This window comes from Centruroides sculpturatus, unplaced genomic scaffold (genome assembly GCF_000671375.1).
Source record: "Centruroides sculpturatus isolate CEXI.00-Female unplaced genomic scaffold, Cexi_2.0 scaffold672, whole genome shotgun sequence".
NCBI classification, from domain to species: domain Eukaryota; kingdom Metazoa; phylum Arthropoda; class Arachnida; order Scorpiones; family Buthidae; genus Centruroides; species Centruroides sculpturatus.
In genome coordinates, this window is record NW_019384845.1 from 39,903 (window position 1) to 52,591 (window position 12,689).

Here is a 12,689-nt window from a genome sequence, read left to right on the forward strand (position 1 = left end):
AAATTGAAATTAATTAAATGAATACAATAATTAAATTTAATAAAACATCAACGTAAAAAATGGAAAAATTCTCACCTAAGACTTCGAGATCGAGGACGTATCAAAGGAGATCTCTGCCCATCATCTTCAAATCCAAGATTGCTTTCGTTACTGCTGAAATGTGAAGCTTGGTTGTTTTCATCAGGTGTTGGAGTTGATTGATTTGGAAGAGGATGTAACTTTTCCTGTGATGAACACTGAGACTTGGGAGAGATGGACAGAGTGGGCTTCAGAAAAAGTAGGTGCATTTTATGGTATTAGGTGAATGTTTGTGTGTGTTTTATTAATAATAGATAGAAACTGATTCACAAGAATGGAATAAGAATGACAGCTAAGTAAGTAATTTTCAAAAATTATTCTTGTTTTAATTTACTACTTAATTATTTCTCTAATTTAAAATGTTATTAGAAAAACTTTCATAAAGAAATAATAGAAATTTAATAAAGTAAACATAATGAAATTAAGAAATAAATGTTTGGAAATGAAAAGTTTAAGGTGGATATATTGTGTTATGTAAAGCAATAAAAACTTAATTTAAATAAATAAATAAAAACTAAACATAATTAACTTAAAAAACAATTACAAACAAAATTAATCAATTAATTTTCCAATTCTAATTAAAAATAACAAATGACCTACTTTTAAAAAAAAATTTTAAATAATAAGCTAGTTTTAATTCCTTATACTATAACAAAATAAATTAAGTAATTAATTACAGAAAATAAGATCAGAATGCATATTCACCGAGACATTTGAGCTGCCAGGAGTGTTAGTCCCATATCCCGAGGAAGGAAGAGAGGCCACTGACCATCTTCGGCCATCACCCCTATAAACATAAAAAATATATATAATGCTGACAACAAGCTATACTAATAATTTATCATGCATGTCAATCAACCAACCTAACAACCTAACAACCTAGTGACAAGATATAAGAAGTAATAATTCAATGACCTAAGGCTAAAATGCCTTAGGTTCTTAGAAGAAATATTTGGCCATTAATGAAAGTAATAAGTTGAAATTTTTATATGGTAATAAATTATTGCTTAACATAATAAAAATTAATTAATCACTACTGAATTATTACAAGTTTCGTAAACCACCTTTTTGCTGATACGAAAGCAAAATGCTGACTTGGTGACATATTCCGAGGACTATCTAGTGGGCTTCCTAAAAACAAAAAAATAATAATAATAAAGAAAATAATTAAAGAAAAAGATTTTTAATTCAGAATATGCATTCAATTTAGAAACTACAATTAAATTATAAACATCATTTAAAAAATACGATTAAAGTAAATAATGAATCATTTATTAAATGAATTCCAGTATTTGAACAATAATACAAATATTAGAAAATTAACTTTATTTCATGTGTATTAAATTCTATCAGGAAAAAAAAAGACAAAAAAAATAATTCATTATATAATTAAATGTTCAAAGTTATATTAAATTTTTAAAATGAATGTACAATTTAAATTTATTGCTTTTACAAAATTATTATTATAAATTAAACAAAATTATCTTATAAATTCAATTACACTCAATTATCAGTAAAAACAGATAGAAAGAAAAAATATCCAAAGATAAATTTAGAATATGTTCTTCATATAATATTTATATCTTCAGAAGTTTATCCTAATATATCTATCTTTATTTTTTGAACTGATAACTGTAAATTAATTTTAAGCAAAAATTTACAACTTTTATATTATTTAAAACTTTTAATAAATGAAGCAATAAGACTTGTATTAATGCTTGTTTTTACATCATGACTGAGAAGCACAACAACTGAGATACAGCATTTCTGCTGACCATCTGGCAATAGTTACTGTTGCCAGGTGATAGTTGGCATTTCCTTTAATAATAATGGTGATAAACTAAATCTTTAATAAGAACAGCCTTATTTTATTAATAAATACTGGAATAATAAATATAAATTTATAAGTAATATATGCTAAATTACTATATATAACTTTTTATTTTTAATAAAAAGTTATAAATTTATAAAACAAAATTATTCTATAAAAATTAAAGTTTTAAGAAGAAAATTTACCTTGTGATATAGGTGAATGACAACGAGGTAAAGTAGGTGAGGTATTACAGATTAAACTTTTTCTTGTTGTACACCGACTGTCATAAAAAAACAAAATCTTAATATTGTATATCATTAAGTGTTTTTCTTTTCTGCATGTACTAATATTAGTATAAAATCTATACTATTTTTAATATTAACAAGAATTTCCAGATGAATATATTATGTTAATGTCATTAATTATAATTACTCAGTTCAAAAATTTTAAACTTATAGTTTTTTTCATTTGTTAATAGTTCTGCATACTAACCTTCCTCTCCGAGACATGCTGAGTTCTTTCTAAATTAAAAAAATGACTCCAAATTTAAAAAATAAAAAAAATCATTAAAAAAATAAAAAATAACCATATTAAGCAAGATTAATGTTGATTTAACTTTTAAATATTTATAACGAAATACAAAATTAAATTAAAACTGTATTTAAAACAAACTAATAAAACTAAACAGTAAATTTCTTATATATACTTATATAATTTTAATGATTATCATCATAACTAACAAAAATTGACTGTCTGATTTATTAGTGATTGCAACATTGCTATTAAGCAAATTTAATGTTCTCTGTTTTTGACTTGACCTATTAGATTCATTAAATCTCTCTACTCACCTTTAAATTCATCAAACATGAAAGTGTAATTGGCAAAGATAAAGTTAGACTTCTTTTCCGATTATGAGAACTTCTCCTTCGAGAATAATCATCTCCACCATTTCCATTAGATGACATTTTATTTTTATGTTTCAGATCCATGTGAAGTATAATACTGATCAAACTACTTACAGAAATGCATATTTTTCGTTCTTGATCCGATACATGAAGACATCTCAAACAAGATGACTGATAATCCAAAATGAAAACAAAATTCAAAATTAGCAATTACAACAGTAATGCCATAAGTTAAATTATATACAGTATATATTTTGTATTCTTTTTTCAATTCAACACAAGATATTAAAATTCTACTACAAAACAGTAAACAATAAATGCAGAAATATCAACTCCAATGTGAATTTTCGTTCTACCTGTTACACTCAAATCAGATTAGAAACCATAACCCAAGGAAGCTCAACCTATTAACTGCAATTAACCTAGAGCTACATGATCCATTTGTCAATTATGTCTTTCTAAGAAGACTGTAATAGTCCACTTGGTTAATTGATAAAGCATTACCTCATAGTATAATTATTTTTAAAATTATTTCTTTACAACTACTAGTTATATATCCCAAGAAAGTTATCTATCTAACCTAAAGATATGATAAATAATTAAAGAGAAACTTTAAAAATTTACCATGTCAGAAGGAATCAAAGGAGTTGAGATAATCGATTTCACTTCTAGCAACTCATTTCTCTTTTATGAAATGCAGACCAACAAGCACATCGACAACACGTGCTTTTCTCTACTTCGGGGCCACATACAATACTTTACGAGTGACTGCGCAGAGAGGGAAGTGGTGCAACGACCTCACAGCCAACAAACGGACGTCCGGGGAGGTCGTAAAATAACATGAGTATTATCGAAGTACGCCGCAAGGAAGTGATTAAGTTTACCTTCAGATAAAAATCATTCCCGTTAAATACATTCCTCCCGGGGAGTTCGTTAATAACATTCAAGGGAAACAAATCTTCCAAGAAGAAAAACAATAACAAGTTAATAAACAAAAAACGAGGTAATAGATATTTTAGTCAACAAAACTACGCAGCCAACATGTTTACACTGCGTTTTAATGTTAAATTCAATTTTCTCTTTTCCTTTGTTTGCTTCTTTTAGAAAAATTAACTGCGAAATGACAGTTCGTAGTTTTCGTTTCCCCAGATATAAACATCAACATGTAATATTTATATCAATCAACTTACATTTATTTTGAATCTAAATATACTTCAAATTTTGTCGAAATTTAACAAATAAGCAATAAAATTATCTCTCAAAATAAGCTGTAAACGGCACATTATTCGATTCCAAAAATAGTAAAACTTGATTCTTCCTCGAAAATTTTGATCTTTGTCAAAATATTTTCTCCTGCTTATCGACCGTTTAACAAATATTTAGCAGGAAACAAAACATTTTCACATTACATTAGCAATTAAAGATACCTTTCCTTCAATTTATATATTTTTAAAAATTATAAATAGAAATGACGAGAACAATTTAAGTACTTTTAAAAATCTCGAATTATTGCATTAATAAATCAGGGCAACACCTCTGCTAAAACATTTACCTTTTTCTTTGTTCAAACAATAAAATATCAAAACACGGAAATATTGTATTGTATAAGAACGAAAGATGATACAGATCAGTAAACATTTTTTTTCAAAACTTAATATTGCATAACTTTTAAACTATAAAAATAACAGAAAAAAATTAAAACCGTAACCGGATACTTAAATAAACTAGCAATAAATTAGTTTTAATTTATAGCCAAAATTTTGATGTAATCTTTATTTAATTACTTATCACATTAATTCAAATTTAATTTTATTTATTCCAGATGCTATAAAAGTGAACCAATAAAGGCTATCTTATAGAATTATGATAACAAGATATACATTCTACAGCTATTTCTATCTATATTTACTTATTTATTTTTTACCCTCTCGTTACGGGGGCCAAAAAGTAGCGAGAAAACCTCTCTATTTTCGATTATTTTACCTCGGAAATGCGGGTCAAGTGTAACGATTGACCAAAGAAACGGAGCAAGGTTTGTCACTTCAGATTAAGGTCAGGCCTAGCGACGAGTAAATAAATCGGCTCCCCAAATATCGAGGGAAAAAATAAAATAAACTGAATAACAAAATCAGAATCATAACGAGAGTGAATTATGATGGATGACGTCAGTATTACGCCAACGCAATTTTTAATCTTTTTGAGACGAACGTAACATCCTCGAAGTGCCATTTTAATTATGAAAACAGCCAGAAGCACTAACAATATTTTGTAGTGTCCTCCTATTCATGGAGGTTAACCTATTATTCTCTGGTTTTCTTTTTAAACTTGATAACAAAAATCAATAGGATGTTGATTGATAGGTCAAACGTAATGGTAAGACACCAGCTACTCGAAGAATAAAAGAATGAACGATTGCCCTAGTAATGATTGGTAAAGCAATGTTAATAGAATGATATAACTCGACATACTTTTCTGTTTTATCCTTTTAAAAACTGTCAATGATACAGCCGGGAGGATCCCGAACAATTATAAAGCAAAATATTAACCTGTTTCCTAAATAAAATATTCAATAACCTATATTTTAAATTATAAACATATATCTGGAACTTAAATAACAGATTTTCTAAACTTTTAATGATTATGAACAAGATAATACTTTTATAAATTGTTTCCATCTAAAAAATCATCCTTAATAAAGTTGCCATTTATGATTCTATTGTCATTGGAAATCTCAAAAGTCGATCTTTCCAAGTAGTCATTTATCTACAAGTATCAATCAATAGAAACATGTATTAATGTATTTTTAAAACTGTAATGCTAAACTATTATAAATTATGATTTAAGTTAGTTACACCACAAGGAAATATCCTTGGAAAGAGAGTAGTTCCATAATTGTGGCCTCCAAAATAAACACGATAGCATAATTCAAGACAAAATATACTCGCATATTATTCAAAAATATTTAAATATGAATGTTATTCTGCTTTGTTTATATTTGAGAACAACATTTAAAAATGTTAAAAATTTGTTAATACTTTTTAATTTATATACTTATGCAAATTTAATCAATTTTAAATCATGTATATTTATAAATTCTAGAAGTTGTGCAAGAGTTAGAGATATCAAATCGAAATTCCGAACGTTTGCAAGACTAATAAGATTTAAATGTGTATCCTAGCGACTCTTGACATTTATACAGTACATTCATGTAACATTATATACAAATAAATACTATAGTCAGAACATGAATGCAGCTTAACGTCGTCATAAATGGCACGCACACCCATCAAAACCGCTGAACAAACAAGCAAATATCTTCGACTAGAAGTAAATTTATTATAATAATAGAAATTCTAGTTAATAAAGTATTTTCTTCTTCTTTATCTAGCTACAGAAGTAACAGCTTTTACTGCTCCCATCTGCTTCAAAGAATATCAACCAGATGAACATTTGGGATAAACGTTCATAATGAGATGGTTGCAGAAATCGAATCCAGATCGTCCTTCTTCCTCGATTTCCCAACGTTTCGCCTAATGTCTCTGAAAACAAAAGGAGCGATCACCCACTTGAGAACGGAGTATCCTAATTATTAATAGATGAACGCATTACTTCGTCTTAAAGGAGCAGCATTTGCTCCACCCTGTGATGGATAGCATACGGATAAAAACATGCTATATCGTCTACTTAATTTCTTCAAGTCTCAATGTCACACGCAATTTACCAATCGATAAAATGGGGGAGAACTGGAATTACGTCATTAATAAAGTTACGACAAGTTTTATCGCCAATAATCTATACTGTAAAGTATATAAATTATTATATATAATTGCTGAAATTTATGATCGGTAAAAAAAAAAAAGTCGTTTAAAAATTCTTAATGAAATGAAATTCGGATTAAAATAATTTTAAAAAAGTAAATAAAGAGAAGTCAAAAAGAACCCAGATTACTCATATATTTTCGTGTTTTTTTTTTCTTCCGCAAAGTACGACTTCGCCGCAGCATTCTATCAAAACTCAGAAGTGCAACATCGGATTTTCTTAGTAAATGACACACGAGTTTCCAAAAAAACAACACACTTAAGTAGTAAAAATAGCTTCTCATTTAGCAACTAAACTTGTTTTGCGGAAATGTCAATATATTGAGAAACTTTCTTAGGCTTCCAACTTTTCGACCATCGCAAAAAAAGAAATAATATTGTTTTTACGGAATATTTAATTAGATATAATTTCTGATATATGTTTTTGTTGATATCGATCGTTTGTTCTGTGATATATTGTAGAATGGAGGAGACAAGTTTTAATTAAATCGTCCTACCAGTTCTTAGATGTTCGAAAATATGACTCACTTCTGCGCAACGAGGAATGTAGAGGTGGTCGCTCGATGCCAAACTGCACATTGGTTCTTCCAGACAACCGCATAAAGTGTGTTTCCAACAAGAAATGTCATTTACACTCGGCTATTCATAAGTGTCAAACACAGTTTTAATCGTCAATAACCAATTTTAAGACGTTGGCATCGATCAAAAATTATAAGATAATACTTGGATTAAGCCCATTTAATAAATTTTAACTATACACTCAACTTTTTTTAATCGACTTAAAGCAGTAATTTAAGAAGAAAATCTCGGAAATAAAATTTTATAAATTGTTTTGAATCAAAAGTATTATAGTCTACAAAAGACTAAGTTATTTTTTAATTTTATTTTAGGAAATAATTAATGTATGTAAGACATTAATTATTGAAAAGTCAAAACAGTAGATACGATTAAATTTATATTCTAGAATATTTTTCATTTAAACTCATTTTTCTCATTCCAAACCGTCGTCCTGGGAACAGATCCAACTGCAAACTCATTCAAAGATAATGTTGATAAACTTAGATAATAGAAACAGGAATTTAAACTAAACAGGAAAAAAAATGTATATACGGTATATCGAATTCTTGTTTAGTTGTTTGGCCCGTATTGTTATTTTAATCGGTATTTTTAAAAAGCAATCAATAAATTACGCTTTTATTTGATGGACTTCGAGTACATTCTAATTAACAACTTTTTCTATATGTCTTTCTGTCATTCTGGAAATTGTACTGTCAAAAAATGTTTTATCATCTTGTAACCTTATCCAGTCCACTTCCGAATTGATGTTCTCTAATAAAATCGATTGCGAAACTGCTCTCTTAATGGAATGCCTTCCACATAAGCTTTGGCACGTTTAAAAAATGCCGTTGGACCAGTACCACAAAAGTGCCCATTCTTTAAAAACTAGATCGCTGTCAGGTTAGGATCGATTCGGCTATTCTCCTTCCCGAACAAAGACGTCTGTGATTATGACTCTTCAGCAGCACCGCTAACAAAAATGTCAAACTGGCTTCTTTCAAGTAGGACAAAAGCCCAAATGGGTCAAAGTCCAGGTCCCAGACAATGCTATACAGGCACTTGAGTGCAATCTTTTCCATTACGGCTTAAATATTAAGCTTAGATAATGGTCTTTCTACAAAAATCGGGATTTTACGCTATAAATTTTGATTCCTCAAAACGGTGCAAGTCTAGCCATTTCGAAACGTAGCAATAAATTTTGCACAAACAATTTCTATTTTATTAAGCAAACTAATTTATAAATGTTAAATAACATTTATCTAAAATTTCTTCATAGTTTTTAATATCTGAAGATATATCGATTACCATCAATTAATAAGATACTGTATCGAGTAAAATTGATCAGCAATATTTTCTTAAGTTAACTTTCTAAAAAAATAATATAGTTCTTTTGTTTAACTCAATAAACTAATTAGGAACACCAGTATCTCACGTTTCTTCAAAATAGCCATTATCATGTTTACGTCTCGTGTATAAGTGAACCACCACACCCTACTGAAAAGGTTAATTCTTCTAAAATCACACCCAATTAACTTATCAGACCTGAGAATCAAGCAAAAAATAAAAGTTAATATTAATTCGAAACATAACCACAAATCGCCCAATCATTTTAGAGAAGGAAAATTGGCGCTTAACTATTATCACAAAAATTCATTTTTCAACTGGTAATTGATTGTAACAATCTTGAATAACATTATTTAATATTTCCACAACATTATCTTTCGCGCTCTGTTGGTCAAGTGCATATTTTTTACATATCCAAATCGGATTTCAAATCCGTCTCTTCCTCAATCGAGATAAGCAACACGAAGCAAAGCACTCGAAACCCAACGAGGCTGATACGAGGGGTCCTAGAAGACTCTAAAAGGAACCTAAATGGATACAGCACCTGGCAGTGACAAATGACGATACTAATGTGACTCAGACGATTTGCTTGACGGGGCGTCAAATCCAAATAAATGGAGCAGAATCAAAGAAATAGAACAAGTTAGAAATATAATAAAAAAAAAAATTAGGCAAAATATTCATTCCATCTTAAATATTCGACACGAAAGTTAGGCACATTCGGTGAAAGACAAAGGAAAGTGGGCGAACAACTACAAAAACCAATTGTGGTAAGAGGGGACGACTCCAACCGAAGGAGAGACTCGCCTATATTGAAAATACGACACGTTTATTTAGCATAGACAGCGTGTCTCCCAGTTTGCTGCCCTGAATACAGATGTGTAGACGACTCTCTCGTCTTGGATTGATGCCAAAATGAAGGAAACGGAAAGCCGCAGGTTTTTTACGTCATTCCCTCATACACAGCAGTCAACTTGGTAATCTGTCTCTTCCCTCGAACACACAACTTTTCCCTCTTTTCTCAACTTTACTTTTTATCTACTTTTAACAAACTGTAAACTACGTACGAATAGGATATTTTTCCTAATTGTTGACTTAATTTCCCAAATTTTTAAATGCTTTCCACGAAGAAAACGAGGAAAGTCTTTACAGAGAAAAAATTAAAATTATCGTCAATATTCAAGGAAAATTATACAAACATTTCGTTTACTAATAATTTTATTCTACTAAATTAATACAATTTAGACAACAGGATAAAATATATTTGAACAATTCAAATTCTAAAAACTTTGCTTTTATTAATTGATTATTAAAATTATCTTCGTAAAAAACTGATAAAAAAATTTGATAATTAAATTAAGACTTGGCCCAAAATTTCATATTTTTAATGTCGCCCGATATTAAAAAAAAAAACTACCAAATGGCATTAAAAAGTAGATTATTTTAATATTAAAGGTAGTTAAGAAACAAAATTAATGTATTTTGTTAATTTCATTTACTTTATAGGAGATTTCAGTCCTTTTTAAATGTTAATGGCATTTTAAACATTTGAAGGTATTGGGCCAAGTCTTTTATTGTCAATTCACTAAACTACATTCTCATTTTATTCGCTGTAAAAGCCATTAGAGGTATTTTTTTATTAAATTTCTGAAACTAAATGCGTTGTTTCCACTTTTACTATTTAGAAAATCACTTAATTGGTATACTTAAACGTAACTTGTTTCCTGTATTTACATTTAACAAGATTTTAACGAAATGACTTTAAAAGAAAAACAACGAAATGTCGAATTTTTAAATAAAATTTGCCCATAAAAAAACTAAGTAAAAACAAATCCAGCCTGAATGTTAGACAACATTTTTACATAAGTTTCCACAGAGATACCACGAAAAAATAAATGTTTCACGTAAATCTAAATTTAAAATTCGTGTATAAAGAGTCTCTAGACACGGAATATATATTTTGTAACGCAAACGGACATGTGCAAACACAACTAGTACAGTCAATTTTGTATCAGATTGATGGCTTCCACCTAAATTCCTCACTCTAAGCATTATATCATTAATTTTGAGTACACAAAATACTCGCAACAGTTAGATTTTTATCGGCAGGAAACAAAGAATAGAAATGAAAGTAGATCAGTGTTTTAGAGACGGGATCCAAGAGAGATTTTTAAGCATTTTTATGCGAAAAAGTCAGCGGATTCCATTGTAGAAACATAAACTATCTTATTGATTAGTACCGCAATAAAGTTTAAATCCCCTTTTAATCCTACTATTTAGATATTAACCAGATAAGACAGAAAACGACAAGGAGAAAAGTATCAATTTCAAGACACGTTGTATCAGAACTGATAAATCATTGTTTGTAACACAAAACATCACGAGCGAACTAACAATGGGATGTGTTATAACACTATAAAGTCAACCTAAATAAAAATTAATGGATGCGCTATGTAAATGAATGGCGCTTACCTCATTCTCGAACAAAAAGTGAAATAAATGCAGATGAGGTTATCCTCTCTTCTTCTTTTGAGGTTCGGACGAGGCTTAACCGGATCCGGCTTACACATATGTAATTCCCTTGTCGTCGGTTCATCTCTAGAAAGTTCGGACAGACATTCATACGTTTATGTATAAGAAGAAAAGCCGTGTTTACTCGTCCTTATTTGATCGACATTTGAAGTTTGTCAACCGCGCGAACCGCCGATCCACAAACAGCCAGATTCGATCTCAACGTCCTCTGTCGGTGGATATCGCCGAGGGAGGGCGCTGCGCAAAGGAAAACAAGAATAGGAACTTGCGCGCTCTTTAATCAACGGCTACATCATCGATTTTACCACTGGCAAAAGCGTTCAAATCCATACTTGCATCTTTAAAAAAAAAATATATATATATTTTAAAGATGCGGATATGAAAATGCGGATATATATATATATCCGCATTTTCATCTAAAAAGCCCGAGTTTTATCTGGAAAATCCGTGTAATAATTTATCAGAACGCTGTTGCTTAAAAGCTGAGGAAATGACAGGCATTTCCGTATGTTCGACCATTTTTTTCCTTTATTTTTTACCGAAAAGGATCGTCGAAGCCAGCTTAAGATCACTACTTATATCTAAAAAAAAAAAAATCATATTTTCTATATAAAAAAGTCGAATAATAATTTATCGGATCATTATTGTAAGTTACTTAAAACTTGTTGAAATTATATATATTTCCATATATATGTAACACTTTTTCTTTCTGTATTTTTGAAAGAAATTAATTAAAATAAATTAAAAAGCCTTTAAAAAAATATATTTTTTATTTTTAAAAATGCAAAATTAAACCAAAAGCGTAACAAAAATTCATATTTTTAACCCAAAAATTAATATAATAATTTATAAATTCATTATGTTGTTTAAAACTAACTGCAAGTGCGTAATAATACATATTTTTGTTTTTGAAAATGTTTTGTTATATATCATCTAATAAAATAAAACATAGAAATATGTATATATCGATTTTCTACTCAACGGGAGCTTCCTATAAGAGAACAATACCACTTTTTAAACGCATTGTTAAATCTATTACATAATACACTTTCCTTATTAATCAAATTATTTGAACAAATTCTTAAGATCAAAACAAATTCATACAGTATAATAAAATTATTATCCAAAGTTATTAAAATAATTAAAATTTCCAATTAAATTTAACGGGAAATTTAATGGAAAAGTCGAATGATAATTACTATATGTCAAATCCTAGTGGGTAATAAACTATTGTACCTTATTCAGTAGAATTTTAGTTCTATTGTACACAAATTACCACCCAGAACTTTGGTTTGGATCCGCCCTTGACTCCCTCCTATGTCAAGTGAGCTAAGGGCGGATCTAAACCTAAAGCTAAAGAGGGAAGCCAAGGCCTAGGTTTCATCACTTGCCCTCCAGTGATACTGCACCCTACAGTTTACGAAACTAAATGCTTTATTCTAATTATCTGTTCCTATAATAAGGATATTCCTATAACTGTGTTAAAGAGTGGGTATTGAAAAATAGAGTTTTTCTTTAATTCTAAATAGCGTTTCCCAAATAATTATTGAAAATATAAAAAGAATTAACGACTTTTTGTTTTGTTAACAAAACAAGATTTATAAATAATTCTCTGAAAACAAAATCCGATTTAAATGAATA

The 12,689-nt window shown here is 29.0% G+C and overlaps 1 protein-coding gene and 1 long non-coding RNA gene across 11 annotated transcripts in view; one reads left to right on the forward strand and one right to left on the reverse strand.

Annotated features, from left to right (window-relative positions):
- The window catches only part of LOC111630374, a 29,817-nt gene extending 22,819 nt beyond the window's left edge, over positions 1–6,998 (forward strand). The window contains exons 3-4 of one of the 2 annotated variants that reach the window (XR_002757516.1): positions 81–277; positions 6,185–6,998. This is a non-coding gene — a long non-coding RNA (uncharacterized LOC111630374). Of the gene's footprint in view, positions 1–80; positions 278–757; positions 1,234–6,184 lie in introns of those variants that run through there. The other variant, XR_002757515.1, reaches the window with a different exon arrangement.
- The window catches only part of LOC111630370 (microtubule-associated serine/threonine-protein kinase 3-like), a 106,408-nt gene that overhangs the window by 35,586 nt on the left and 58,133 nt on the right, over positions 1–12,689 (reverse strand). For 5 of the 9 annotated variants that reach the window (XM_023374458.1, XM_023374455.1, XM_023374459.1 and 2 more), the window contains 5 exons: positions 2,384–2,412; positions 2,095–2,171; positions 1,143–1,209; positions 784–865; positions 76–266 (listed from right to left, as the gene is read on the reverse strand). In XM_023374458.1, coding sequence (XP_023230226.1) covers positions 76–266; positions 784–865; positions 1,143–1,209; positions 2,095–2,171; positions 2,384–2,412 — 446 coding nt within the window. Of the gene's footprint in view, positions 1–75; positions 267–783; positions 866–1,142; positions 1,210–2,094; positions 2,172–2,383; positions 2,413–2,739; positions 2,968–3,420; positions 3,691–10,988; positions 11,348–12,689 lie in introns of those variants that run through there. The other 4 variants (XM_023374463.1, XM_023374462.1, XM_023374461.1 and 1 more) reach the window with 4 other exon arrangements.